Genomic DNA, 26,542 nt, shown 5'->3' with positions numbered 1-26,542 from the left:
AAATCATCATACAGTCTTCTAAACCTGTAGAGGTGCACTTTCGTTGATGCAAGAAGGTCTTCTTGCAGAGTTCACTGCAGAAGACATCATTCGACATGATAATCCCCAGAGAAGGCATATATAAGTTGAGTCGAAGGCACTGGGAAAACCTATCTCTGAACTACAGCTTCCATTCAAGAGACTGCACAACCACCCCCTCTCTTACCCAACCCACCATTAAGAAATCAAAGGCAACACCCAAACCATGCCCAACACCGCGACCCCAGAAGCCTGGCGCACCAAGACCATCGAATGGATCCGCTCCTCCACCCCCGAGCAACGCAAACAATGGATCGAGCAAGCAGGGTTCAACCTCTTCGCCCTCACCAGCGATCAGGTATTCATCGACCTCCTCACCGACAGCGGCACAGGGGCAATGAGCAACAGCCAGTGGAGCGCAATCATGACCGGCGACGAGTCCTACGCCGGCTCGGCCTCCTTCCACCGCCTCCAGCGCGCCGTCCAAGACCTCTTCGGCCTAGAGCACATCCTCCCGGTACACCAGGGCCGCGCCGCGGAGAACGCACTGTTCTCAGTCCTCGTACACGAGGGCCAGGTCGTCCCGGCCAACGCCCACTTCGACACCACGCGCGCGCACATCGAGTTCCGCAAGGCCACCGCCGTCGACTGTCTGCCCGACGGCGCGTACGATGTGACGGACAGCAACAACCCATTCAAGGGCAACATAGATCTAAACAAGCTGCGCGATCTCCTCGAATCCCGCCACCCGGACATCCCCTTCATCGTGATGACCATCACCTGCAACACGAACGGCGGGCAGCCCGTCAGCCTGGCCAACCTGACCGCCGTGAAAGAGCTCGCGGACCGCTACGGCAAGCCCCTCGTCGTCGACGCGGCCCGCTTCGCCGAGAACGCGTGGTTCATCCAGCAGCGCGAGCCCCCGTACCAAAACATGTCGATTCGGGAGATCACCCGCCGGGTCTTCGCGCTGGCGGACGCGATGCTCATGAGCGCCAAGAAGGACGGGCTGGTCAACATCGGCGGGTTCCTGGCCACCCGGCGCCGGGAGTGGTGCGACCGGGCGCTGGAGTATGTGATCCTGTTCGAGGGGTTCCGGACGTACGGGGGTCTCGCGGGGAGGGATCTGGGCGCGTTGGCGGTGGGGTTGGAGGAGGTGACCTCCGAAGAGTATCTGCGCTCGCGCATCGGGCAGGTCCAGCGGTTCGGGCGGCGGCTGGTCGAGGCGGGGATTCCGATCCAGTTGCCGGTGGGCGGGCATGCGATTCTCATTGATGCGGGCAGGTTCCTACCGCAGGTGCCGCGCGAGGAGTATGTGGCGCAGACGCTGGCGGTGGGGCTGTATGTCGAGGGTGGCGTGCGCGGGGTGGAGATCGGGACGTTGCTGCAGGGCCGGGACCCGGAGACGGGCGAGGAGCGCTTCGCGGAGACGGAGTGGGTGCGCTTGGCGGTGCCCAGGAGGGTGTATAGCGATGCGCAGCTGGAGTATGTGGCGCAGGCGTTGATTGAGGTGTATCATCGCAGATCGGAGATCACGCGCGGGTTGCGGATTGTGGAGGAGAAGCCGGTGCTGAGGCATTTTACGGTCCGATTGGAGCGGAGGGAGTAGGTGGTGTTATCCTACATGGAATCAAAGTACTACTTTGCAGAAATTGTGACACTTGCCTGTGAAATGAAAAGACAAAAAAAAATAAAAGCAGGAAAGGTTGAAGGAGAAAGGGAAGACAACGACTTCAATTGAATCAATATCACCGTACAGTACTTGACCCCAAGGGAACAACCCGCACAGCCAGAATGTTATAGAAAGAACCATAGTCCCAAGCCAACGCTTCCGCCTTCGAAATGCGCATCAAATCCTTCCAACTAAGCCCGATATCCCCCGCGGCCTCTCTCCACCCGTCCCGTGAGATATCCCCGATGACCTCCACGCACAAATACTCTTCCCCGGGTATCCGGTCCCCACTGTCAGGCAGCTCATTCACAATCAGGACGAGGTCAGTGAACCGCGGCCCGGACCGTGTGTCCAGACCCTGCCACCGCAGGATGTTCTTCAAGGCGTTCGAATCCCTCCGCAGCAGCTCCATCGGCACCGCCAAAGCCACCCTTGGCTCCTCCATCGCCATGCTCAGCCGATCACACTCTCGAGGCCATCTGTTAGCACAATGCTCCTTTTGGGACCACCAAATGTCCCCACCCGGAGGGTTCCACCGCCACTTGGTTCCCCACCGCACCACCTGCTGCTGCTCCGGCTCGGGCCCATTGGCGCTGATGCTGCTGTTGCGGCCCTCTACCGGAGACGACTCGCAGTACCCCTGGTACTCCGCAAGTGACAGGAACAGCGCATCGCCCACCAGTCCGTCTAGGGCCTGCGGAGCGGTGAGCGCCGTCCGCTCCCAGTCGAAGAAGAGGGCGCAGCGGCGTGGGTTGGCGCAACGCGAGTGCTCCTCCAGCCAGACCCCTCGTCGTTCCTGCTTGGTGAGATAGGCGCTTGCAGCGGCGCGAGCCTCCTGGTTCACCTGGAAGTGGCGGATGGGGTATCGCACCTTGAGGGTCGTCAGTGCGCCCTCCTCGCCGTGCTGGTCGTGGCCCGGCTCTGCGACAGCACGAGCCTGCCAGTGGTGTCGCTGGATGGGGTGGAGGATGATCTTTCCTGGGTCGATGAGCTCTCCGGTAGAGCGAGGGATGTGGCCTAGGGAGAATTTCCAGATCATGTCGCGCAGCTCGAAGGGGAGATAGGGAAAGAGGGAGAAGGAAGCCGACGAAGACATTGTTGAGGGCAGTGGATCGAGGCTGTATGGGTGGAGGTACTTCGATTCTGCTGGTAGGTCTTTGAGTTGTGGGGTGAGGATCGAATGTGACAGCTGTGTATGATAGAAGATCGAGCGTCAGATCCAGCAAGCAGAGTAATCTGACTGCTTAAGTATTCTGTATGTGTCTTTTCTTGATGCATGATGAAAGGGCTTGTAGGCTGTGATTCTTGTCAATGTAGCATGTTCGTCACAAAGGGGATGAATGCCCATTGTTCCATACAATTACTGCCTTTGTCCGGAGACGATAAAGACAGATCACGTGCATGGACATCCTATACTTTCCAAAAGACCAATCATAATGTATAGTTCATGATGTATAGTTGGATGTACTACTAGGTAGGTAGGTGACCCTGCAATCGGGACTCGGAGGGCCGTTAGTCTAAATTGGCCGAGAAGCGCTTCGTGGGGATGGAGTGCACGTAGCTGACGATTTGTTGAAGGATGTATTGCAAAAAGTATTCAAAGCAATTCTCACCCAACAGGAAGCATCTCGACCGTCCTTGATATTTCATTCGGTGAGCTGCTACTAAAACTACCCACTGCCTTGCAGATTTTAGGTGACTTGCTCTAACCCTAACTTAGTCTTCATTGCAGAGGTGTTTTTAAGCCAACTTAAGTTTTACAAGCGAAGCAGTTACCAAGTGCTTAGTCAACAGTTAGTTTCTACATAAGCATCTATATTACGATTATCAAGGCGACCAAGATCTATATTAGAATATTTCAAAATTTATATCACATTGTTTGGTGGTGTACATCTAATCTAGAATGGATGTTAGGAACCTGAGGTAGTATTTGTCAAAGGTCATAAATTATAAGGAGCAGTTCACACTGATTCTTCCAAAAGGCTTGTCAGAACTGTATACAGATTACAAGAGCCTTACTTAAGGCATTGAGTTATGAGTCAGAGTTTTACACAAGGGTAAGGGATCATAAAAAAGCAGCCAGGACTATATCTCAGTATCCAGCCAAAGCAGAAAGAAAAGTAGTTAATTCAGAGCTACACACCCTCAGAGCGATGGAAAGATGATAGATTTAGGCCCTAATCAATTACTCAATCTGTACCGACAGCCTTGTCACCATATTCGACATCCTATACAGCGCGCGTAGGCAGTTCGACAGATTCGCCATGCCGCACAGCACGCATAGGTCTAATCAAAACTATCCGGTAATCCTGCCCGGGGTCCAGCCGGGACATCGCGTGCTCAATCACGCTCCAAGCCTCAGCACCGATCAGCTCCCCTGGTCTCCTAGAATGACCACACAGATCCTTCCATCGCAGCGACTGATCCTCATCCTCAGTTACACGGGTCCAGATCGGCCACTTCAAAACCAGCTTCCACCCCTCCTGCACCGTCATGCATTCCCCATGGTGCGGCAGCTCATTCACGGTCACCTTGAACATGATGAAATAGCGGGTAAAGCCCCGGACCTCCTCATTGCTGGCCCACAGAATTATGTTACGCAGGGCATCCGGGTTCCGCCGCAGCAGTGCCAGTGGCACGGCCAGCTTCACCGAGTGCGCACGGCGGTTTTGGTACTTGCAGATTGGTTCACGCAACCACAATTGGCCAACCTTCCAACCGACCCCCGGCCTGTGCTGCCCTTCTTCAGGGCTGGTACTACTACTACGGCCCAGCACGTCGCAACAGCGCTCATACTCCGCCTGGGACAGGAAGAACTCGTCTGCTGAAGGGGACTCGCGGAACAAGAGGCGCGGCTGCGAAAGCACCTTCCGATTCCAGTCGAACCAAGTCGCGCACCGCTGCGGGTCCTCACAGCTCTGATGCACCGCCACCCACTGCGTCTTTTGCTTTTCCACCCATTTGCTCGCCGCCGCACGCACCTCCCGATTGACCCCCAAGTGGGAGATCCGCTGCCGGTACTAGTACAGCGGTAGCTGGCGCTTCTTGACCTCTTCTTCGCTGTCTTCCTCGGGGTCGGACATCGGCCCCGTGGCGACCCGGGGCTGCCAGTTACGTTGTTTCAGAGGATAGAGAATGCCCTCGCCGGCGAGCACCCGAGGTTTCCTTGGGTTTCCAACCCATGGCAAGCTCGTCCAGAGAAAATAGCCAGATCGGCTCGCGGAGCTCAAACGGGAGGTTGGAGAAGCGGGGGAAGAAAGTCGGTGGAGACATTGTCGGGGCAGCGTGTAGGGTAGAGCCTTATGTCAACTCTGTGACCGGGTATTGTTGCGAGTTTAGCCAGGAAAGAAGGGCTCATGGTCGTGGTAAAAGCTGCTTAAGTACCCCCAGATATGTCCTCTCGTTATGCATGATAGATGAACTATGAGCCAATGGACATAAGAGCCTGCCCCTCACCCCTACAGGGTGAATCAATCACGTCTGAGCTTGTCGCCAATTGAGCTTATCTATTGCAAAAGAGAGACAATGCCCATTGTCCCTCGCAATAGATGCGTTGTCTCAGCCAGTGCGATAAAGACATATCAGGTGTATAGACGGCTTATACTTCTCATTGACCCAATCAAATTGCATTTATCGCTCTTCCTGCGTGTACAGGGCCGAAGTCGTCGCCCACGCTTGTTGCGATCATTGCCACTACCTTCTAGTAGACAAAGAACCAGATTTGAAACCAGACAACCGCTGGGATTACTAGAGGGCACATTCTTTGCATATCGATGGTGAATCGAAGAATCAGATCATGTACTCGATGCAGTCTTGCAAATCATCTGGGCAAAATGAAAGTGTGATATGATACATGTACCATGAGAAATGTCTGACAAACAGCTGTAACTACGACAACAAAGAGCTAAGCACAGTCTCTCCTCTACGTTTGATACCACGCCCACTTCTAGGTTAAAGTCAAAGTTCCAATTCGCATCAAAAAAAGTCTCCTAAGCCCCCACCCACCAGAACAACTACAAGCTCTGGTGGCAGGCTAGCTTTTTGTCCATCACAGCTTGTCTCCAGAACATCGAATAACCATCCCTTCAATAACAAGCCCCGTCAAAAGCTACAACCACTGGAAAAGCGATAGCCGGGATATTGTAAGTATTCCCTCGGGGGAGTGATGTCCTCTACGCATCCTCGTAGAGACAGACCATCACCCAGACTTCAGTCCCCTCATCCTCACAGGCCGAATCTCAAGCCCTCTTCCACTACTATGCCCTTGTCCCGAGTGGCCCCCCTCACCGCCACCAATCGCATACTCAACCGCCCGCTCAATCACCCCATAGACCCCAGGATCAAACAACCTCTCCCCAGCAGTCCAGTGGGCTCTCGGGTAACCCCAATCCACCATCATCGCCCTACCCTTATCCCGATAAGCGGGGTCCACCGTCCCCTGCTGCACTCCCTCCAGCGTATCTGGCCCATTCACGACCACAAAGATCAGTCGCGGACGACCCACATCGTTGAGAATCGCTGCTAGGGTGGTGGCATCGCAGCGTAGTGTTTGCAACGGTACGAGCAGGGGCACAGGCACTTTGCTGTTTGGTTCTCTCTGGGACTGGAGCTTAGGAGGATCATTCTGTCCCCTGGGGGGGTTCAGGCTAGCGTGCTGAGTTGGATTGCGGTGGCTGTTGTTTTTCTGTCGGGTAGGGAGGTTGGAGAATGACCCGGGCGATAATGCTTTTTCACTGAAGGCAGGGAGATTGCGGGTGGGGAGGTTTGTAACCTTGAAAGGGGAGGGGAGGCCCTGGCTGGGAGGCTTGGGCTTCTTTATGAGGTTTGTGGCTTGTCGGGGGATTGGTGTGGATGGCATTGTGCTGGATTTGTTGGGGCTTGCTGTGGTGGGGGTGGCTTACTCCTTTAGACATTCATTGACTCTGATTCTTAAATAAATTCTCGTTGAAGGGTTTATTATCCTCGAAATAATGTTTCAGTTGTAGTAAACGTTTAGCATACGCAAGGTTGGGCAATCCAACTTGCAGGAAGTCTTCCGTCTATCAATTGTGTCAAGGGATGGGAAGTTGAAGTTAAGGTGTGAGGGGGACAGGCCCTTCTTTCATGAAACAATGAGAATAATTGAATGCCAACTTTCTGCCGGGAAAAGCATACTGCTCTTGGTGCCGAGCACAAAAGGATTGCAAAGGCAGCCCTAACTCTCGGAGCATGCCATCCACTCATTCAACACCCCAACCAACCCACACCACAGGTCGACCCATTCAGCGAGAGAAAATTCCCAAATCCACCGACCCCGCCAGAGCCTCATACCCCTTAACATTCGGATGCAAGTGATCCCCGGAATCAAACTCCGCCCGCAGCACCGCCGGATCCTCCGGATCCCTGAGCACGGCATCGAAATCCAGCACCGCGTCAAATAACCCACTCTCCCGGATGAACGCGTTCACCCGCTGTCGCGTCCACTCCCGTTCCGGGTCGGAATACGGCTGCACCACCGAGGCATTCGCCGGGGTCCCGAACGGCGTGATCGTCGCCCCGAAGACCGGGATCCCGCCCGCGTGGAGCCGGGTGACGATCTGGCGATAGGCGCGGATGAGCCGGTCACCGGTGACGGTTTGGTTGGTAGGCGAGGTGTCCGCTGTGCCGATGTCGTTGACACCCTCGAAGAGGATGGCCCAGTGAACTTGGGTGTGGGCGAGCACGTCGCGGTCGATGCGCGAGAGGAGGGAGGGGCCGAGGCTGTCATGGAGGATGCGGTTGCCGCCGGCGGCTTGGTTGAGGAGGGGGATTTGGGAGAGGGCTGCATTGGAGTCTGTGGACTGCATGCGGGTGAGGAGGAGGTCGGGCCATCTGGGATTGGTTAGTTTTGGCGATGGGCTTGATTTTTGTGGTTGTGGGTGTGGGTGTGGTCATGGATGGGGGGGAAGAGATTTACCGGTTGTTCTTGTTGTTGTCACTGCCTCTCCCGTCGGTGATGCTGTCGCCCAGCAGGGCGCAGGCTTTGACGGTGTTCGGTAGGTAGGCCTCAACGGTGCTTATGAAGTACCTGCTTATCGTTAGTGGGAGATTTCAACAGAAAAGAGTCAAGTACCAATGCTCCACGCTGGCCACGGAAGGGTCTGTGAAGTCAGTTATCCCGATTGAGTTCCCAAACTGCATCCACGAAGTCGTGCGACTACCCGGGTGGGAGGTGATGGCTCCGCCTGATTGACCATCGGCCAGATAGATATCGACCGTGATTGTCGTGTTCAGCTGGGTGGAAGGTAGTTGGATCGGGTCAGATACAGCTAAGCTTCCAAGAGGAATGATAATGCTATCAAAGCCATCAAACAAGATAGGTTGGACCGTGTCTGGAACGATGACGCTTGCACCAAGCTCATTCTGCAAAGGAAGGGCAAGAGACACATTGGCGACGTCAAGATCGTCCACACCAAAAGCGTTCGAGAGACGAAGACGAATCGTCGAGGCAGGATGAGTGAGTCGAAGGGTCTGTCGAATTGTCGTGTTGAGGAAGATGGCGGAACTGGAATTCTTTGGGGGGGATGAGCTGCATGAAGCGCAACTGCAACGGTAACGGATGCACTTACAAATGGCTGCGGAGGAAGATTGGCCGGCTCGGTCAATTGCGGCATGGCAGTCCAGATATCGACCCAGTGTGAAGACTGAGCGGCTGCAAGGCCAGAAACGAGTGCGGCTGCTGCCGTATAGCCAATAATCTGCATGGCGATCCTTCTTTATTCTTGGGGGATACTGTGATGTTCTTACACTCCGCGCCCGTAACATATTTATACATCGGAGACACCAAACTAAGCATTCTGGCTAAATGGGTAAATGAAAGGGGGGAGAGCTTGACATTCCACCAAATCCGTGCAGACTACTCACAAAATGCGGGGAAACAGAGGACAGGCCTATTCAGGCAATATGTAAGTATGTAAGAGGTATTGCAGACATGATTGCCCATCTATGTTGGAGCAGAGTTGTGGAATGATGTCGAAGTTGAACTTTGCTCCATCCCTGCATTAACGAAACCAAGAAAGTAGTGGCCACCCACTTTCTCAATCTAAGTTCTTCTGTCAAGGACTGAGGGTTTATCTCGATACTTATCTTGTCTTTCATGCAACATAGTCTCAAGATTGACTCGAACCACATTGTGAACCTGTCACTGGTTGCCTCCAATGAACTGGGTGGGTGGGCCTCGAATCCTTGTCTCGAAAGCGACATGTCGAACAGAAGCATTGGGGGATAATATTCCTTTCATGAAAGTGATATAGTTTGAGGCTGGAATGGAATGGGCCAAGCTACCTGCTACTATGCTCAGAGAGAGTGTAATGTTGCAAATGAGCTTTAGATTGTCATATCGGCGTCATTGGCAGCCGGCATACGAGAAGAGCAGCAAGCGGGCATTAAACATAGAAATGGCCGGGTGGCGCAATGGTAGCGCGCTGCCTTCCGGTTAGGGATGTGGCAGTGGTTGCGCGTTCGAGTCGCGTCTCGGTCGTTCCTTTTTTGCTTCCCACAGCATCTACTCGGATCCATTGCCAGACTACCATCCACCTGGCACTTTAGCCCTATCTATCCCATCCCCTCGATCTTCTTTTTGTGTTCCTAATGTCTCATTTAGTACTACGGAGATGTTCGACCTGCAGACGAGAAGCTACCCTCAACGGCTATCGCCCATTGCCATCGAGGCAGCTGATCACATATCATCATAGAAACAATCAACTCGATTTAACCAAAAGCTCCATCACCATGAATTCTGGAAAGCTCCCTTCATGGCGAACCGGGTTTCCTGGTAACTCCTCTCCTTGGACACCAAAGTCACCTTGCCGGTTCCCGACAACCCCAACCCCCCCGACAAGAAAACACCTTCTCGTTATTACTGACCTCCACTGACCAAGATCCACTCCCTTCGATTATAGGACAATGAATCTTCAATCTCAACAAAGAGCCTCGATATATTCCGCGCGACATTCCGGGAACTAATATCTCCACCAAGTATCGTCACCAACTATAAAAGACGCACATTCGCCCAGCGATGGTATATAAGTACTCCATGGTTCGCTATGGGATTACCCTATGTATCATACCACACGGGTACACTTCTAAGCATACACTTGCCTTCTATCCAACAACAACTGATTTCAAGAACTGTATCAATTGAACACCATGTCGGATACTTATTGGAACCAGCCCGGTCAGCGTACTTCGTGCAACTCGCGGGGTCACCGGGGTCAGCGGGCTCAGCAGCCTTCACAGGCACAGCAGCCTCCGCACGCACAGCAGCCTCCGCACGCACAGCAGCCTCCGCAGGCACAGCAGCCTCCGCAGGCACAGCAACCTCCACAGGCACAACAGCCCCCGCAGGCACAGCAACCTCCGCAGGCACAGCAACCTCCACAGGCACAGCAACCTCCACAGGCACAGCAACCTCCACAGGCACAACAGCCCCTGCAGGCACAGCAACCTCCGCAGGCACAGCAGCCTCCACAGGCCCCTCTGCCGCAACAGCCTTCACAGGCACCATTGCCGCAGCAGCCCCCGCAGGCTCCTCCGGCTCAGCAGCCTCTGCAAGCGCAGCAGGCTCAGCTGGTGCAAGCCGCGGCAGGGGACGAGGACGAGGACGAGGACGAGGAGGCCGACCCAAATGGGCAGGAGGCTCAGGGAACTCAGCAGGCCCAAGGCGGGCCAATTGCGCCGCACGCAGGCAATGCGGCGAGTGCTGCGCTTCCGCCAAATACACCAAACCTGCCGGCTCCGCCGAACACGCCGAACGTAGCACTTGTGAACGGGGTAAACGGGGCAGCCCCAGTAACCGGAGTGAACCATGTTAACAGGGTGAGTGCAGTAGCCAGGGCAACCCCCCAAGTGAACGGGGTTGTCCATAGACACGGCGTAAATCCAGTAGCTAGGGCCAACCCCCAAGTGAACGGGATTGTCCATGGAAATGGCGTAGCTAGGCCAAACCCCCAAGTGAACGGGGTTGTCCCGGCAAACCGGGCAAACCCCAGGCCTCCCGGGCTTGTCGCCGTAGGCGGGGCAAGCGCGATGAACGGTGGAGTCGACGCCCAAGGTGGTGCACAAGTACGAGGTCCGTTCCAGCGGGTCGGACACCCAGACTACCACATCCGCTACATTCTGCTCAACGCGACCACGGCCTGGACGGCCATCCGCTGGCTGGCCCCAGGCCCCGTCGACTGGCACGGGGCGCCGGTGGATGCACTGAATCTGGAGTTCCAGTTGGTGCGGCAACGGTTCCCCGACGCAGTGACGCTGCATGGCAGCATCACGCAGTCGCCCACAATACGTCTCTTCCGCGAGGCGCGGCCCTGGGCCGCCGGCGTCGAAGCCCCGATCCGCGATACCCGGGTGGTGGCCGAGAGTAGGGACCTGGACTTGATGGATCCCGCCCATACCCGCCTGATCCTTGATTGGAAGCGTGCCATCCCCACTAATCCGCCGAGCAATCGGTGAGCTTGTAGGTTCTACTGGCGCGGCACGGTCTCCTTGCGATGCCACAGTATATGGTAGGTTTTTTGTTCGGTGGGATAGCTAGTTAGTTAGCTGTTATGATTAAAAATCTTTAAAAAAAAAGGAAAAGAAAAGTAAACAATAATAAAAATCAACTAGAAAGAAACTTTTAAGCACAGTATAATTCACCAGTAACAATATAAAACCTGATTTTAGCTCACAACATTTTAGATCTGTGTATTAAACAGTTCGATTTTCTATGTTTATGATATAACTCCTTCAGTAAGAAGATATTGATAGTTTAGATACAGGAACCGCAGATATTATCTATACCTAACCTCTAATGTTGTATATGTCATATACTATATCCGCCGGCGGGGCCACCATCTGCTCTTATATTGACGCTGATTCGATAGGGTTACAGTCCGGTCACACATGTCATTCTATTGTCAACTTCCAATTAGTAATAGAAGCACTCGTTCCTTGGAGCCAAAAGAAGAAATCACTTTTACACAAGCTTAGAAAACTTCATTCTGATATCCTATACCTATCATCTACTCTATCACAAGAGAGGTCTTCAAGCTACCTGCTTGCTATAAGTAGTAAACTAGTGTAGGCCAGACAACCAAGATATACCATAGATATTATCAAGACCTGCCTTTTTTTTTTAAGAACAGCACATGTTTTTCTAGAGTGATATTATTTCTGTATAGATAACTACAGAAACAGATAAGAATTGGTGGTATGGCGGTATGGATATGTCTGGTTATGGGTGATTGTCCGTCAGCCCGCGTCTTCGGATAAGAGATGACTTAACAGTCAGTCTTTTACATGCACTTATACCAGGATAAAAGAATGAATTTCCTCGCTAAACAAAGACATATCGGCATATTCCCCCTCTCTAACGACGTTTGTTTTGATGACCAAACAACCAAGTAGAAATATTCGCCAGTAAGAGGTGCCTATAAATACTATCTGGTTCGCGGTGGATTCGGTCATGCATCAAACCTCACATAGATGCCACACCATACACTGCCTTTCACTTGAACAGCAACCAGCCTGTAAGAAGGACTGAACTAATTGACAGCAATGTCGAACTTACACTGGAACATGCGTGGGAAGCGCACTACGCGCAACTCGCAGAACCGGCGGGACCAACACGATCCTCAGCCTTCTCAGGCACCCCCTGCTCTGCAGGCTCCGGCTTCACAGGCTCCGGCTTCACAGGCTCCGGCTTCACAGGCTTCGAGTTCACAGGCTCCTCAAGTCCCTCAACCTCAGCTAGCTCAGCGAATGCATCAGGCTATGCAGGATCTGCAGGCTTTACTGCAGGCCTCTCAGGCTTTTCAGGCTCCTCAGGCTCCTCAAGCTCCTCAAGTTGCTCAAGTTGCTCAAGTTGCTCAAGTTTCTCAAGGTCAGCAGCCCCAAGTGCATCAAGAGCGCGAGCATTGGGCGCACCTTCAGCAAGTCCCGGAGGATACAGTGCTGCTTAGGGCAATCATGGATCAAGACACCGCAGCAGAGGACGGGCAGGAAGGGCAGAACGGGCAAGAGGCCGGTGCTCCGCCTGAGGCGGATGATCAAAATGTACCGCCGCCACCGCCACCGCCACCAAATGAAGGCATAGCAAGGGAAGCCCGCTCGGTGATCTGGATCGACCAAATCACCAGGGAAGACGGGACGGTCTTCGACGATCCGCTAGCACCAGCACCCTGGGGGTTCCAGCGGCCCGGGCACCCGGAATACATGGTCTACTGGATGCATGTCGGTTCGGCCACCGTGTGCCCGGTCATCTACTGGCTGCAGTACCCGTACCCCGACTGGAACGGGGCGCCGGTCGACGCGCTGAACCTGGAGTTCCGCCGCGTGCGGGCCCTGTATCCCCCAAACGTGACCCTCCACGGCGTGATTTTCCGGGGCCGGTGGGCGCGTCTCTACCGCGAGATGAGGCCCTGGGCGGTCGGCGTCGACGCGCCGATCCCGGACACCCGGCTCGTGCAGGAGAGCTTGGACATCAACATGAAGGAGGAGGCCGGGCTGCAGCTCTTCGCTGCCTGGAGGTACTCCCTGCCCGAGAACGCCCGCCGTAAGTGTAATGATTTTCTCGCCTTTTATTGATGGGCCTCTATTGACTTATGGCTGTCTCAGGCATACTAAACTTTTGCGATGCCAAGAGGATGTAGGCCTCTTTGTTCGGCAAGACAGTTAGCTGTCTGCAAACATATCCAAAACAACAAAAAGAAGGTAACAGTAATGTAAAACCAATCAAGAAAGATAAAGCATTTTGACACTTACAAGTAACGATATAGAATCAGGTATCGGTCTTCAACATCTCATATTTGCATATACGCACTCTATCTCCCGTATATCTCCGGTAAGCCTCCCCGGAGAAAGCAGCAATACAAAGGAATAACTTTAGGGATCTCATCTACTGCCTTGATCTTACATCGAAAACAAGACCACTCTCCTTCGATCTTTCTCAGAGCTAGGAGATGTCATCCCGGAGTAAGCGGGAGATGCCCCCCCTCAGACCTTGTTCCCGGATAGCAATACCTTCGGTCTTGAAAGAAATCTGAACAAACCTAGTGTACTTATATAAGATAGACCATGGTATTGAGATGTGCTGTTTTAATCCTGTCAGGTCGATTATACTACTTAAAGCCTTAGCCAGGGGGCTTTGGACTTTAAACGAGGTGTCTTTAGTACGGTCTATATTTGTTATCTACAGCCACAACGGGAGGCAGGTCACCGATCTGTCCAATGGTGATTTGATAATAAGCACATAAGGTACTTAGTAGGTACAACCCACAACTCGTTACCGTAAGGCCTGCAGTTTCCGGAATGGCTGGTTCTGTCGTTGCCGCGTGGGGATGACAATTGGGACAGGGGATTAAGGGATGAATCGCCAATTGAAATCAGAACAACTATGTACATTACACTGGCACAGATGCGGTGATCGTCTCCAGATTTTGCAAGAGAACTTTGTTCCAAGGAGTAGATGAATGGTGAGTGAACATCTAATAAAATGTGAATTCTCCCGGGGTAGCGTGGGCCAACAGCAGTGAATATTAATATATCCGGGTCCACGAAATGAAGCCAACCAGCTTACGATGAGCGTATATTTTTAGGTACTCATTTTCATCGTATCAACTATCAAAAGTGAAGCTCTACCGGCTAGGTCGTATGACTGGTCCTCGAAGCGCCACCTCCTGAGGCAGCGGGCCGAACCGACGGGCGCCTTACCAGCAGCCCCCACCTCCACTTTATAGATTGAAGGCTCCTATGAACTGCGTACAAAGATATACACCTCATAACCCCCCTCCTACGACTTTCCTCTCAATCCATTCAACCCATACTCTCAATGGTCCTCTTGTAATATTACCCTCTACCACGAAGACTCAACCCCAACCCAACAACAATGCCCCCCTCCCCACCCTCTACCCTCGCAGAGGCCACCAAACCCACCGAAACCACCACAGCCCCCCACCACGAACACTACATGACCCTGGCCCTGACCCAAGCGCGCCTCTCGCCCCCGGCGCCCACCAAATTCTGCGTGGGCGCCGTCCTCGTCGACGCCGACACGCACACCGTCCTCGCGACCGGGTACTCGATGGAACTGCCCGGCGACCGGCCCGGCGACCCGGGCAACACGCACGCCGAGCACTGCTGCCTCATCAAGGTCGCGGAGCGCCACCGCCTCCCCGAGGACCGCCTCGGGGAGGTCCTCCCGCCCAACACGGTGCTGTACACGACGATGGAGCCGTGCAATCGGCGGCTGAGCGGGGGGCGGACCTGCTGCGATCGGATTGTGGGGTTGGCGGGTGCGATCAAGGTGGTGTATGTGGGGATTCCGGAGCCGGAGACGTTTATACCGGAGAATAACGGGAGGGGGCGGTTGGAGGCGGCGGGGGTGAGGGTTGTTGTAGTGGGGGGGATGGAGGAGGAGATTTTGGGGGTGGCGATGGCGGGGCATTAGCTTTTTTTCTTGGAGGGGGGTGAGTCTGGGTTTGTATCTTGCTAATTAACTACTAGGTAAATGGTATAGTGTAAGGACTTTGTGGCTTGCATTGTGGAGTAAATGTGTTCGATTGCGGGTAGTTGCCCTTCGGTCTATGCATTTGCTGTGAGAGAAGAGCCAAAATCTCGAGAAGTCGAATCGACTTATACCCACTGAGCACAGTAAACAGATTTGAATGCATATAGCACTCCCCTCCCAAACCCATAACAAATAAGAATGAAAACAAAACCCCACCCTGACCCCAAAAAAACCAAAAAAGAACTGCTCACACTCGGACTCGAACCGAGGATCTCAGCATTACTAGTGCTGCGCTTTACCATCTAAGCCATGCGAGCCGTGATTGACGTCACTCCCAACTTGTAGCCATATAGCTATCCCTCAACCAGCAAATCCTCACCACCAAACCCACCACTATCCCCATTCCCAAACCACATTCCCTAACAGAAACCCACCCTCCCAAACCTCAAATCCCATCAAACTCATCCCAGCGCTAGCGCCTAATCCACTTCATGTACCGACGACAAAAAACGCCCCATAGCGGGGCGGCAACCCCGCAGAAACGGCCGGAGACCATCGGAAAAGTGGGGCTATGTTTTACTATCGAGCACATCTGTACAACAACAGCCGCGGTGGTGTAGTGGTATTAACATTGCAGAGCCCCCGTACTAGCCTTATGCTAGCGGTGTGGAGTGCAGATTCTGGGTTCGAGTCCCAGTCGCGGCATTACTTTTTTCTTTTTTGCATGCCAGCAAAGGGTGGGCGTCATGGGGGCGTCATTCCGGGGGAGGTGGGTGTGGATGGAGGTGAGGGTGAGGAGGGGGGAAGGGGTTGAGAGGGCTTGCTTGAGATATACGCCAGTTGTGGTGGGGCTGCGCGAGAGAATGCTTTGGATGGTAGAGAGATGTGTGAAAGGGAAGACTTGGAAATACCACACGATACCACACGATGGGTGGGGCTAAGTGAGGTTGAGGAGAGCTACAGCAGCTCTAGCTATGAATGTGATGGCCAGAATCGAATAGAAGTATAGCCTACAGAAGTAGTCCTTCTGTGGTACTACTCCTAGTTGAGATTCTACTTCCAGAAAAGTCTCATATTAAGTTACATCAACCCTGACAATGCACATCCTGCCACTCTTGCACCTCTCGAACCTCGACCCGGAGCATCTGATCTAGATACGCATCCGCCTCGGCAGCATAGAAGCACCGCGCCCGAATCAGCGCACCATATTTATAAAGCACAAACGGAATCGGAACACACGCCAGAGCCAAGAATGCCGGTACCGACGCCGCCCACCGCGGCCCCAAGCCCTGATACATCTGATCCGTGAACAAAGGGAACGCAGCTGCAAAGACAGAGTTCATGAGGGTGCATGCAGCCACGACGGACGCCGCGTAGATCGTATACGAGTCGACCAGATAGTTGTAGCAGGGCAGAAAGATCATCAGCAAGCCATACCCGACCGGGACACTGCCCAGAACGGGAACGATCCAGGGAATGCTCACAGGAACGATCGTCCACGCGAACCAGAACAAGCCCACGCGGAGGGCAATGCTGGCGGGGAGGGCGTCCAGAAGATGCACTTCTGGTGGCAAGCGGGCTGTGTCCCGGCAGCGCGTTCGGTTCATTCTCTTGACATATCGCGTATGGGAGACAAGGACGTGGGGGATTGCAAACAGAACACCAACCAGCATCCCGATGAAGGTCAACCCGGTCTCCAGTGAATTCCAGCCCCGGATCTGCTGAAACACGATTGGGTAGGCGGCGAAAGACATGTACATGATTCCACTGAGGATCGAGCTGTAAATAGACAGAAGCAGAACGATCGGCTCGCGGAAGAGCAGCACCCACGGCCGGAGAAGAAGCGTGCGCAGCTCGGTACCGACGATCTGCTCACGGCCGTGGCTTATGTCCATGACACTGCGGTAGACGCGGCCTGTGGTTTTCGTCAACCGCCTGGCGCGAGTGGCCAGCAGCACGGGCGCATACGTCTCCGGCAACAGCCAGAGCATGGCCAGGGTGACTGTTCCCGCAAGGATAGCCATGGCCCCCTGGATCCACCGCCAGCCACCCGCAACCTCGACTGCGGCACCGATAACGGGACCGAGCACGGCAAGGAACGGAACTGCCGCGTAGAATCCCATGGGCACCCCTCGGGCCTTGGCCGGGAACAAGTCGGCTATCACGCCCCCGGAGACAGCCACGGGCGCAGACCCCAGGCTGCCCGCGAGAAAACGGAGAATGATTACCGTCGCAATGTTGGGGGATGCCGCAACGCCCGTGCTGAACGCCGTCAGACACACGCCACTCACCAGCAGGATCACCCGACGTCCGTAGGCCTCACTCAATGCACCAAACAGCAACGGGCCCAGCGCGAACCCGAGCACGAACAGTGAGGATCCCAGGAGGGCAACCTCAACTGAAACGTGGAATTCGTTGGTGACATCGACCAGTCCGGCGGAGTATGCCGAGGAGCAGAACGCCACGACCAGGCTGGCCAGGGTGGAGAGCACGGTAATGGCCCATTTCGTGGCGTCGCGGAATTTCATCGGATCGCGGGGGTCTTCAGCCAGCCAGGTGACGATATACGGGTGAGCATCGGTGCCAGAGCCTTCGTATCGGTGGTGCAGGATAGCTTGGGTGATGAAGCCATCGTCGAAGATCAGGCGGAGGAACGGGACTTTCCTATTCAGGACAGCGTACTCTCCGGAAGGTGCCATCTTCACCTGGGTATATCATCGATGTTACTAACAGTTGCTGCGAGGTATCCAGTTGATTATAGAATGACCGATTATACTCACCATGACCCAAATTCAATATCGATCCCAGTACCTTCGAGCATGACATTTTACCAATTCAATCCAAGTCGGAAAACAGCAATATAAAGCCCCATCTCACCGATCGGCTTCACAGCTGTCGTCATCACCAGATTGACTTGAAAGGGAGATACAAGTCAGTAACATGGAGGCAAGCACAGCAGCAAGACTCACTCCTTAAATCCGCCGAGCCCACAGCAACAGAATTGTTCATCCCGTGATACGTTCGGTGCACCATTATCCCTGTCCCCACAGCAACGCAGCCAATGACCACTCCCTCGCATGTGCAGGAAAAGATTATCAACTCAGTGCTCACGCCAAGCGGTACGATAAGCTTATACAGTAGATTTGCTTTCATTACCCTTGACTTTGACCCGCCATAGAATTGGGAACGAAGAGCCGGTAGCACGATATACGGCTGATCTCCAATGTGTACTTGGGAAACTCATCCATATGACCTGGTCTTTCCTGTCAGGCTAAATTCCCCGGCTGGCCCCTTGTGGGGTGATAAGAGCCTTAGCGTCTGCAACACAAGCTCTCGATAATCTGTCATTAGAATGCGCCTGGCCTCCGGATCCAAGGTTGTGGGACTGGCTAGTAGGTAGTTGTCCTACGGCGCATGATGCGGCAAAAGTCAAGCCGCTTTGTCGAGTCAGGATTGTTGCAGTGCATTTACCCCAACTGGGAGAGGATAGGGATTGGGAATAAAATCATGCATTTGCATAGATAGATCTATCGACCATCCGTGGTAATGGATTTCGCGAATCCTCGACACCGACCGGTGGAAGGACTGGCGAATTGTGGACCGGGTTTAGTTATGATTCGTGATACAGTAATGCATTGGATCTCAGCGAAGCCAGAGTGATCTTCAAACTCTCAACATCTGGCACTAGAAGAAAGCTTATATAGATGATCTGGCTGCAGATCGACGATGGGGAGCTGAGAAATTTGTGGCCACAAGTGATACACTGCAGAACCTGCGCAGCTGGAAGATAGATGCTAACCAAGAAGCTAACCAAGCAGCACAGAAGTGAAGCATCGAGAGCACCAATCGCCCAAGTGAGAATAAGATTACATCAGGTTGATCCCAGGATAATCTGTGAGAGCATACCTGGTCAAATACTGCCCATTGGTAATACCCCCAGCATGGGACAGTCAATCGTTATATACAGCAGTTGACAGTATTGACACGCTGTACTAGCACATTTAAGCATCCGCTTTAACTCAGTCAGTGATTTGCCTTCTGTATCTTCGATGCTTACAACAAACCAAGTAAGTACCTTCGAAAACTTTGCGATATATGGGGGTTCCCACTGTGTTTTTCTTCCTTTCTTTTTTATTGTTCTTCTCAGGCAAGCTTCTTTTATGGTGTGACAAGGTTTCATCCAACTAACGATTTTGGCCAACTGTTGCTCGTTCATTTGGAGCCATATAGGAAGACTCACAGCTGGTAAATACTTCTGTAGCTTGCAATCTAACTCTTCTTCAAAGCTCGGAATGTGTTGATGGATAATTGGTGATGACGTGATGGGATTACGGCTCCAGACTACTTGTATGGTTGAAGCGGATGCTGTCACAGGTAGTATACGCGCTACCACTGCTGTGATTGTACAAGAGGTATCCTATGGTGCAGTCCTAAGTATAGCCCTGATATTTATCTTATTTCTGTTATTCTCAATCTGTGGAAAAGCCTTGCTATGCAGTTCTGGTATGACTATGAGTGCGAAAAGTAGACATGGCGAACGCCGGGTCAAAAATGGTCATGGTTTGGAAGATGCGGGCAGAAATCAGTGCTATCAAGAGTCAGTCTCGCTCGCATCGAAACCAAAAGAGGAACACCACATACCGTAACATCCTCCCACTTCTCCCAACCGCGTCCCTTCACAGCGGCCAACTCCTCCATCGTGTACTGTTTGCCGGTGGTGAAGTAGCCGGCGTTAATCTTGGCATCAATCTCGACGCGGGAGTCATTGGGGATCATGTCCTCCGGGATAGGCACACGCTCCAAGATCTTAATTCCAGAGTCAACAATGGCGTCATGCTTCATGTTGGACATGGACAGCATCCGGTCGATCTTTTTGATACCCAGCCAGTGCAGAATGTCGGGCATGAGGGCTTGGAAGCGCATCTAATCATAAATTAGCAGTGACCGACCGCAAAATATGGGCAACACCTACGTCTCGAACACCAGCAATATTCTCCGTGCGAGTGAAGTACTTGTCCGCAGTATCACCACCGCGCTTGCGAGCATTATAGACCAAGTACTTGATGACCTCACCCAGAGCACGACCTTCCTTCCGGAAGTAGATCACCACGCCGCTGCCGCCGTTCTGCGCCTCCCGGATCGCCTCCGCGATACCAAACGCCAAGTACGGACGACACGTACAGATATCCGATTGGAAGACGTCGCTACCATTGCACTCGTCGTGAATCCGCAGCGCCAACCGGACATTCTCGTCTGAGACTCTCTCGGGAGGCCCAAAGATGTAAACCGTCAATCCACCTATCGGAGGCAGGAAGACCTTCAGATCTGGGCGCGTGATGAGTTCGGGGTAACTTCCGCCCGTGTGCTCGAAGAGCGTCCGCCGCAGCGTCCCCTCATCCACGCCGAACCGCTCCGCAACTCCCGGCAGGTACCAGACGGGCTCCACGGCGACCTTGGTGACGCGAACCTCACCGCCGGAGTCCACCACAATCGAGCCGTCGACATCGAGCTTGCCCTCCCGCACGGCCTCGCCAATCTCGGCCAGCTTCATGTTCGCGCGCGTGACAGCCATGGTGGGCCGGATGTCCCAGCCAGCCTCCAACTCGTCCCGGTACTGGTTGACGACATCGTGGCCGTAGGGGTCCATGGACACGATCTTGGTCTTGTCGCCCCAGGCGGGCTGCGGAGGAAACTTGAAGGTGGGCTCGCTGTTGCGGAGGTCGGGGCGGAAATCCGGGTCCAGGTCGCCCGCCGCAATCGCGAGGGCGTTGTAAATGCTGTAGCTTCCGCCATGAGCGCCCATAGCGTTGCGGCGCTTGAGGAGGTTCGGGCTACGAGAGACGATCACCGGACCGCGGGATTTGGCATCGGGGGCGCCCCATTCGAGCGGGACGGGATCGATCCCGCTTTGGCCGGGGTAGGTAGTTAGCTATGGGGAGTGTGGGTCAGTGGGTTTCTCTGTAAGATTGAGGAACTGGGGAACTACACGCCACACGTACGACAATGTGCTTGCTGTAACGAGAAGTAGAAGTCGGCGACTGAACGACGGTTGTTGCCGCTTCAGTGGGCTTGGGGGATGTATCAAGCTGCGGGGTACTGGCAGTCATGGTGAAACGGGAGAAGGATTAGAGGATATGAAAAGAAGAGAGAAAAGGAAGGGGGGGGATTCAGTGACATAAATAGGGAAGAGGAGAAGCAGTGGAAGTGGATAAAGGGGAGAAAGAGAAGATGACGATGGGGAATGGAGAATGGGAGTGGGAGGGGGAGGGGGAGGGAGAGGGGAGTAGAAGAGGGAAGTTGTAGCTTGCTCGGTCCGACCGATCAGGCTGCTTGCTGTCCCCCAGTGAATGAAAGCTAAGGAACTTACAGCTGTTACTGGGCATACCAGGGTGCATGTGACTTGGGCCCCAATGCTTGCTTTGCCTGGTTGGATCCAGGCTTTCTCTCATTCTTAGGTTTTCTTTTTCTCTCTTGTCCTGTCTCGTACTACAGTAGGGAAGTTACTCTCCCCCCCCGCACTGCCTTCCTTGGGTTATTATCTTATCCTACCTGGGTTGTTGGTTATCATGGCTGCGGACCTTTCCTTATCTTCTCCACTGCGGGCGATCAGGGCTCACTGATAAGCACTGATAACTACTACATAGTGCCTTTGTCCCCCCTCTCCCCCTGTTAATCTCTTTATCAACCAAGCCTACTGCTATCCTTGAGATGAGATCCAACAAATCATCTGGGAGGAAGTCGGTGAGAGGCGCGATCCGGGCTGGTCCATGCAGCTGGATCAATCAACAAATTTGCCGCTGCACGATGACGAGGGTATGGGGGCAGCAGGGCGGATGACCAGCCCCTCATTCCAAAGCTTCCCTCGCCTCAAAAACCAGTCGGTCGGTCGCCCGAAACTCTTGGCCGGAGACGTTGGTAGCAATACTAGATCAGTATTCTTGAGACTATTCCTCGAGGATGAGCGTTCATCATCTAGGGCTAGGATATTTCAAAGATAATTTGATAACATCTCCAGTGACTATTATTGGAGTAACTCTCAGCCCCGTCGGCGGTAACTAGATCATTACTAACGTAGTTCTTATATTTTATAGATTGAATATGAATTGGATGCTTACAGGTTACGAAATTGATGTATTAATCTCGCATGTAAATTTCCATAGAGCTTCATATAATCTTCAAGGTAAATGATGTGAACGATGAGTGCGCTGGATGGTGAACAGCGATCGACAGCGATACGGCAAACCGTAGACACCAAGAAAACAGCTCACATGACTGTCAGGGACGTTCCTGCTTGCTTAGAAGCAGACAGCAACAATCAGATAAGCCTTTGCATCACAATATCAAACAAAACTACCGGGAGAGTCCATCGATCATACAGACTCTAAAACATTCGATCAAGTTCCTGGTTGACATGTTTTCCAATCTAGTAGTGAGTTCTGCGTGTGGCACAACCGAACATCTACTTCGCTTAGCTTTCTCCCCATGCCAAGATCATCACTCTCCCAGGGAAATTCTTGACTCTGGTGCTATGTGAATGCAATGACCCGGTGGGGGGGGGTTCAACTCCCACAATGCGAATGTCCATGTCCAAGAAGCAGCCACTTTGAAGAAGCCCCTGGGCCGCGGGTGAATGTAGGTACTTACCTAGTAAATCATGAACGATGATTTTGAGAGCTGATCATCAGTCCCGAGTAGTCAGCTCATACCCGGTCTTTCGACCTTCCACCACCCGCGGAGACAGCATCTCAGTTCGTATTTTGGAAGGAGTTGCTGCTGTTACTCTCCCCTCGTCCCTGGATACGAAACATCTACTCAACCCAGGTGAGAGCTCTTCTTCATGGGCGTAAGCAGAAGAGTCCTGACACTGCCTAATCTTCTACAGCTCATAAGAGACCCGACTGAAAGCACCCACGGATAAAAACATCAACCAAGGTCTAAGCTCAAAGTGTCAGTCGATCAACGCGTGGAAAATGGGCAGTCAAAACTCCCTGGACATCCCTTCTTCTTTGTCAACGGTACAAGTGTCGATAATCGACATCACATACGCCCCCTTCGTGCCAACATGGCAATCCATGGGTCCTCGAATCAAGGGCCTGGGGAAGCGGACTGCTCTCACGTATTCATTCCTCGTCCATCATACGGACGCCTTTGGTAGAGGGTGCGATGTCATCTTCGATCTGGGAATTTCCAAAGACATGTTCGACTTCCCCTGCATATTATGGAAGCTGGCAGAGAAATGGGCGGCGATATGCGAGTTGACAAGTGTGTTGAGGATATCATGAAAGAGCATGGCGTGGCGCGCAACACCGTTGACGCGATTATCCGGAGGTATGGATGCATTTCCCCAAGGGCCTTCCTTCCCCCTTTCGATGGCAGCCGATCTGAACAGGCTCTGATGTCTTATCTGCTGGCAGTCACGCACACATCGATCACGTCGGACGACCCTCCCGTTTCTCCTTCCGTACTAAACTGGTTGTTGGATCCGGAATTAAGGAGGCCTTCTACCCCGGTCTGCCCGCCGTGAAGGCAGCTCCTGTTGTGGTACGCGAGTTTCTCGGTCGCAAAGTGGAAGGACTTACACCGTCGCAGTTCGACCTGGAGATCGGAGGCCTCAAAGCGCTCGACTACTTCGGCGATGGCAATCTCTATCTCCTCTCCGCGCCAGGACATGCCCTGGGTCACCTGAAAGCCCTGTCCCGCACTACCGAGGACACCTTCATCTATCTCGCAGGTCGCAGGTGACAGCGTTGACCAGCCTTCGGTACTACGGACCCCTTCACCCTCTGACCTTTCCGTATATGTGCACGTGCCGAGTCGCAGTTGCCCCGGGGCCGCGCTCCACGCAAGGGTAAATCGCCCCAAGTCAGAACATCCCAGCGAGGCGCCATCGTTGGAGAAAGAGGCTGCTGCTCGCGAGACCCTTGCGGTCGTTCAGAGGTTCGATGCGGATGATCGTTGTTTGTGGTGGTGGCCCACGACACGAGTATTCATGGAATACTGGATCTGTTCCCCGAAATGTCGAATGACTGGAAAGCTAAAGATCTGAAGAGGAAGGATCGCTATTCGTTCCTGGAGGAGCCGGAGCAGCAGGGACCTGAAGGCTCGGGATCGGGAACAGCATGAGCATCGTGTGATGCATCTGGGACAACGTCTATGCATAGGATTTTGGGCTGGATGGACGTCGTATAGGGCATCTTAGCTGAATACGACACTGAAATGCCTAGTCATTTTAACATGTTCACTTCAATTGGTTTTCATCTTTCTCTCTCAATGTAGCCAAGTGTTCTGGTTGTAACTTCTGTGTCATTTGTTGTTGAATGCATCCTATAGATTCAAGTGCCTCATTCCACTCAAAGCTCTTAGGTTCAGACCTAATATGTGTCTCGTCCAATCATCATCGCTCTGACACAGCAGATCCACAGGGAGGCACCTTCAGCCACAGCTCCTGCCTTCACAAATCTGCAAGGTCTACATTTGACCACTCCATCGGGCCCAGATCTAAATATGCGACAAGACAAGAGAGTGTTAGAACAGTTTGAATATACAAAGGTGAATAAACAGATACCCCTTCCATCTGAACAACCCCCACAAAATCACTTCAACAACTTCCCCCCCTCGGAATGCACCACCGTCCCCGTCACAAACCGATCCTTCATGAGGTAAACATACGCCTCCGCCACCTCCTCCGGCCGCCCAATCTCCCCCACCAACGTCTCCTCAGCGTACCGCTCCACCGCCGCCAACTTCGCCTCCTCAGCCCCGAAGTTATCAAACAACTCCGTCAACACCGCGCCCGGACTGACCGTGTTCACGCGGACGGGCGCCAGATCCACCGCCAGCCCGCGCGCCATCCCCTCCACCGCGCCTCCACTCGCCGCCGCCAGCGCCCACCCGCGCGCCGGCCTGTGCCCATTCACCCCACTGGTGAAGGTAATCGACGAGCGGGCCGACACGCGCATGTAGCTCCGGGCATGTTTGGCGACCATCAGGGCCCCGAGCACGCGCACCGTCCCCGCGGCGTGGATGTCGGCCACCGTCAGCGTGGGGTCCGTCACGGGCTTGAGCCCCAGGGCGTCGCCGGCGGTGTACACGATATGGTCTAGGAGGGTCCTTTCTGTGGCGGTGGAAGTGGTGGTGGTAGTGGCCTGCTCGAGGAGGTCGCGCACGTGGGTCTCCAAGGTAGCGGGGTCGCCGAGGTTGCAGGCGCATCCCCCGGCGATGCGCGATTGAGATCCCGGGTCTGGATACAGGGTTCTCAGTCGCGTGAGGGCATCGTCCACCTTGCTGGCCTGCGAGCTGGCGAGGAAGACGTTCGCCCCGTGCTCGAGCGCTGCGCGCGCCACGGCGAATCCGATTCCGGAGGTCCCTCCGATCACTAGGACCCGCGTGCCCGCCAGCTTGTTCACGGAGATGGTGTTGGTTGGGTTCATGGTTGGTTGGTTGGTTTGGGTGGGAGATTTTTTTTGATCGTGCGATTGTGTATTGTATCACCTGTCGAGGTTCACTTTGGGAGAGCACCTCGGGGAAGGGATTGGAGAGGGCGAGATGGTTTTTGCGTACTGTACTGGACCGTTGCTGGGATTGTTGCTGGGTGACTGGGTCGTGCCACCTTCTTATGCTGTGCTAACACAGCCCTGGAGACATGTCAACGGCTCGTGTTAACTCCGGGGCGGGGATAACAGAGCCATACTTGGTTGGTGGTTAAGTCGGATCTGTATCTACCAGAAGGATCCATCTCGTATTGCTAATTCCCGTCAATTGAGCTTCGGTCAGAAAGGCCCCCGTGGCTGGTGACTGGCGCATGCACCTGGCGAATGTCCGTTTAGCCGGCTGATGTCTTCAACGTGCTACGATGTTTAGAAGGTGCAGTTATCTCAAAAAGGATGTGCCATTAGTAAACACCGCACTGAATCTTCCAGCTCGATTCTTATCACCGTAATCTCCGGGGGATGCTAACTCCACCAAAGTATATCTGAGCACCCCCGGGGAGCAGTATACACACTTTCTGCGGTTGGCAGTGCTGCATATCTTAAACGCAGTATTGAAGACTAGACATCCATATTCAAGGGAAGAAAGGGTGGTAAATCCAAGCACTATAACAGCCGCCAATCATATAATCCATGCCCTATCCTTATAGCTGATCCCGAGGCTGATGCGTCTCTCCTCCCTTCGCCTTCCCCCAATCTTTCATAAATGCACGGATAAATCGACACGCACGTTCTATCTAAATTGCAGAGAGACCTTACCAAGCACATACGACCACAGGGTGTGGAAAATAGGGCTTCCCGTCCGCTCAGCCGTACTCAAGCCACACGCCGGGAGGTTAGTAGTTGGGTGGGTGACCA

General features: G+C 53.6%; 10 protein-coding genes and 3 non-coding genes across 13 annotated transcripts; 5 read left to right on the top strand and 8 right to left on the bottom strand.

The window, feature by feature from the left end:
• Window positions 1-177: 177 nt before the first annotated feature.
• On the top strand, window positions 178-1,627 carry BO95DRAFT_488629 (tryptophanase; the record flags this gene model as incomplete). Its single annotated transcript, XM_025590519.1, has 1 exon — window positions 178-1,627. Exon 1 carries the CDS (start codon window positions 245-247, stop codon window positions 1,625-1,627), a length of 1,383 nt encoding a protein of 460 aa, XP_025436609.1. The 5' UTR covers window positions 178-244.
• A 139-nt stretch (window positions 1,628-1,766) lies between these two features.
• BO95DRAFT_437008 (2EXR domain-containing protein) lies at window positions 1,767-2,786 on the bottom strand (the record flags this gene model as incomplete). The annotated part of the gene is made up of 1 exon (XM_025585256.1): window positions 1,767-2,786. The coding sequence occupies one exon, from the start codon at window positions 2,784-2,786 to the stop codon at window positions 1,767-1,769; it is 1,020 nt and encodes a 339-aa protein (XP_025436608.1).
• A 1,132-nt stretch (window positions 2,787-3,918) lies between these two features.
• Window positions 3,919-4,963, bottom strand: BO95DRAFT_469123 (uncharacterized protein; the record flags this gene model as incomplete). The annotated part of the gene is made up of 3 exons (XM_025589416.1): window positions 3,919-4,710; window positions 4,772-4,794; window positions 4,870-4,963. 3 exons carry the CDS (start codon window positions 4,961-4,963, stop codon window positions 3,919-3,921), a joined length of 909 nt encoding a protein of 302 aa, XP_025436607.1.
• Window positions 4,964-5,888: 925 nt separating this feature from the next.
• On the bottom strand, window positions 5,889-6,548 carry BO95DRAFT_469122 (uncharacterized protein; the record flags this gene model as incomplete). The annotated part of the gene is made up of 1 exon (XM_025589415.1): window positions 5,889-6,548. One exon carries the CDS (start codon window positions 6,546-6,548, stop codon window positions 5,889-5,891), a length of 660 nt encoding a protein of 219 aa, XP_025436606.1.
• A 403-nt stretch (window positions 6,549-6,951) lies between these two features.
• Window positions 6,952-8,412, bottom strand: BO95DRAFT_488626 (SGNH/GDSL hydrolase family protein; the record flags this gene model as incomplete). Its single annotated transcript, XM_025590518.1, has 4 exons — window positions 6,952-7,540; window positions 7,626-7,736; window positions 7,782-8,221; window positions 8,278-8,412. 4 exons carry the CDS (start codon window positions 8,410-8,412, stop codon window positions 6,952-6,954), a joined length of 1,275 nt encoding a protein of 424 aa, XP_025436605.1.
• Window positions 8,413-9,107: 695 nt separating this feature from the next.
• On the top strand, window positions 9,108-9,188 carry BO95DRAFT_t304. The gene has a single exon. It is a non-coding gene; the product is annotated as a tRNA-Arg (tRNA).
• Window positions 9,189-9,856: 668 nt separating this feature from the next.
• On the top strand, window positions 9,857-11,161 carry BO95DRAFT_469120 (uncharacterized protein; the record flags this gene model as incomplete). Its single annotated transcript, XM_025589414.1, has 1 exon — window positions 9,857-11,161. One exon carries the CDS (start codon window positions 9,857-9,859, stop codon window positions 11,159-11,161), a length of 1,305 nt encoding a protein of 434 aa, XP_025436604.1.
• Window positions 11,162-12,461: 1,300 nt separating this feature from the next.
• On the bottom strand, window positions 12,462-17,896 carry BO95DRAFT_376429 (MFS transporter; the record flags this gene model as incomplete). The annotated part of the gene is made up of 2 exons (XM_025583204.1): window positions 12,462-12,539; window positions 16,334-17,896. 2 exons carry the CDS (start codon window positions 17,894-17,896, stop codon window positions 12,462-12,464), a joined length of 1,641 nt encoding a protein of 546 aa, XP_025436603.1.
• BO95DRAFT_t303 lies at window positions 15,442-15,514 on the bottom strand. The gene has a single exon. It is a non-coding gene; the product is annotated as a tRNA-Thr (tRNA).
• On the top strand, window positions 15,803-15,902 carry BO95DRAFT_t305. The gene has a single exon. It is a non-coding gene; the product is annotated as a tRNA-Thr (tRNA).
• Window positions 17,897-19,538: 1,642 nt separating the features above from the next.
• Window positions 19,539-21,328, bottom strand: BO95DRAFT_486498 (putative GTP cyclohydrolase II; the record flags this gene model as incomplete). The annotated part of the gene is made up of 4 exons (XM_025590456.1): window positions 21,197-21,328; window positions 20,170-21,126; window positions 19,839-20,120; window positions 19,539-19,562 (listed from the first exon to the last, which is right to left on the bottom strand). The coding sequence occupies exons 1-4, from the start codon at window positions 21,302-21,304 to the stop codon at window positions 19,539-19,541; spliced, it is 1,371 nt and encodes a 456-aa protein (XP_025436602.1). The 5' UTR covers window positions 21,305-21,328.
• A 1,839-nt stretch (window positions 21,329-23,167) lies between these two features.
• On the top strand, window positions 23,168-23,939 carry BO95DRAFT_436999 (uncharacterized protein; the record flags this gene model as incomplete). Its single annotated transcript, XM_025585255.1, has 3 exons — window positions 23,168-23,355; window positions 23,430-23,525; window positions 23,612-23,939. The coding sequence occupies 3 exons, from the start codon at window positions 23,168-23,170 to the stop codon at window positions 23,937-23,939; spliced, it is 612 nt and encodes a 203-aa protein (XP_025436601.1).
• Window positions 23,940-24,502: 563 nt separating this feature from the next.
• Window positions 24,503-25,870, bottom strand: BO95DRAFT_448228 (oxidoreductase, short chain dehydrogenase/reductase family; the record flags this gene model as incomplete). Its single annotated transcript, XM_025587801.1, has 1 exon — window positions 24,503-25,870. A coding segment is annotated over exon 1 (662 nt), but the record flags the coding sequence as incomplete, so codon positions are not given.
• Between the last annotated feature and the right edge of the window lie 672 nt (window positions 25,871-26,542).

The sequence above is a fragment of the Aspergillus brunneoviolaceus genome (assembly GCF_003184695.1).
Source record: "Aspergillus brunneoviolaceus CBS 621.78 unplaced genomic scaffold BO95scaffold_111, whole genome shotgun sequence".
NCBI classification, from domain to species: Eukaryota; Fungi; Ascomycota; class Eurotiomycetes; order Eurotiales; family Aspergillaceae; genus Aspergillus; species Aspergillus brunneoviolaceus.
This window is presented reverse-complemented; position numbering and strand designations above follow the sequence as displayed.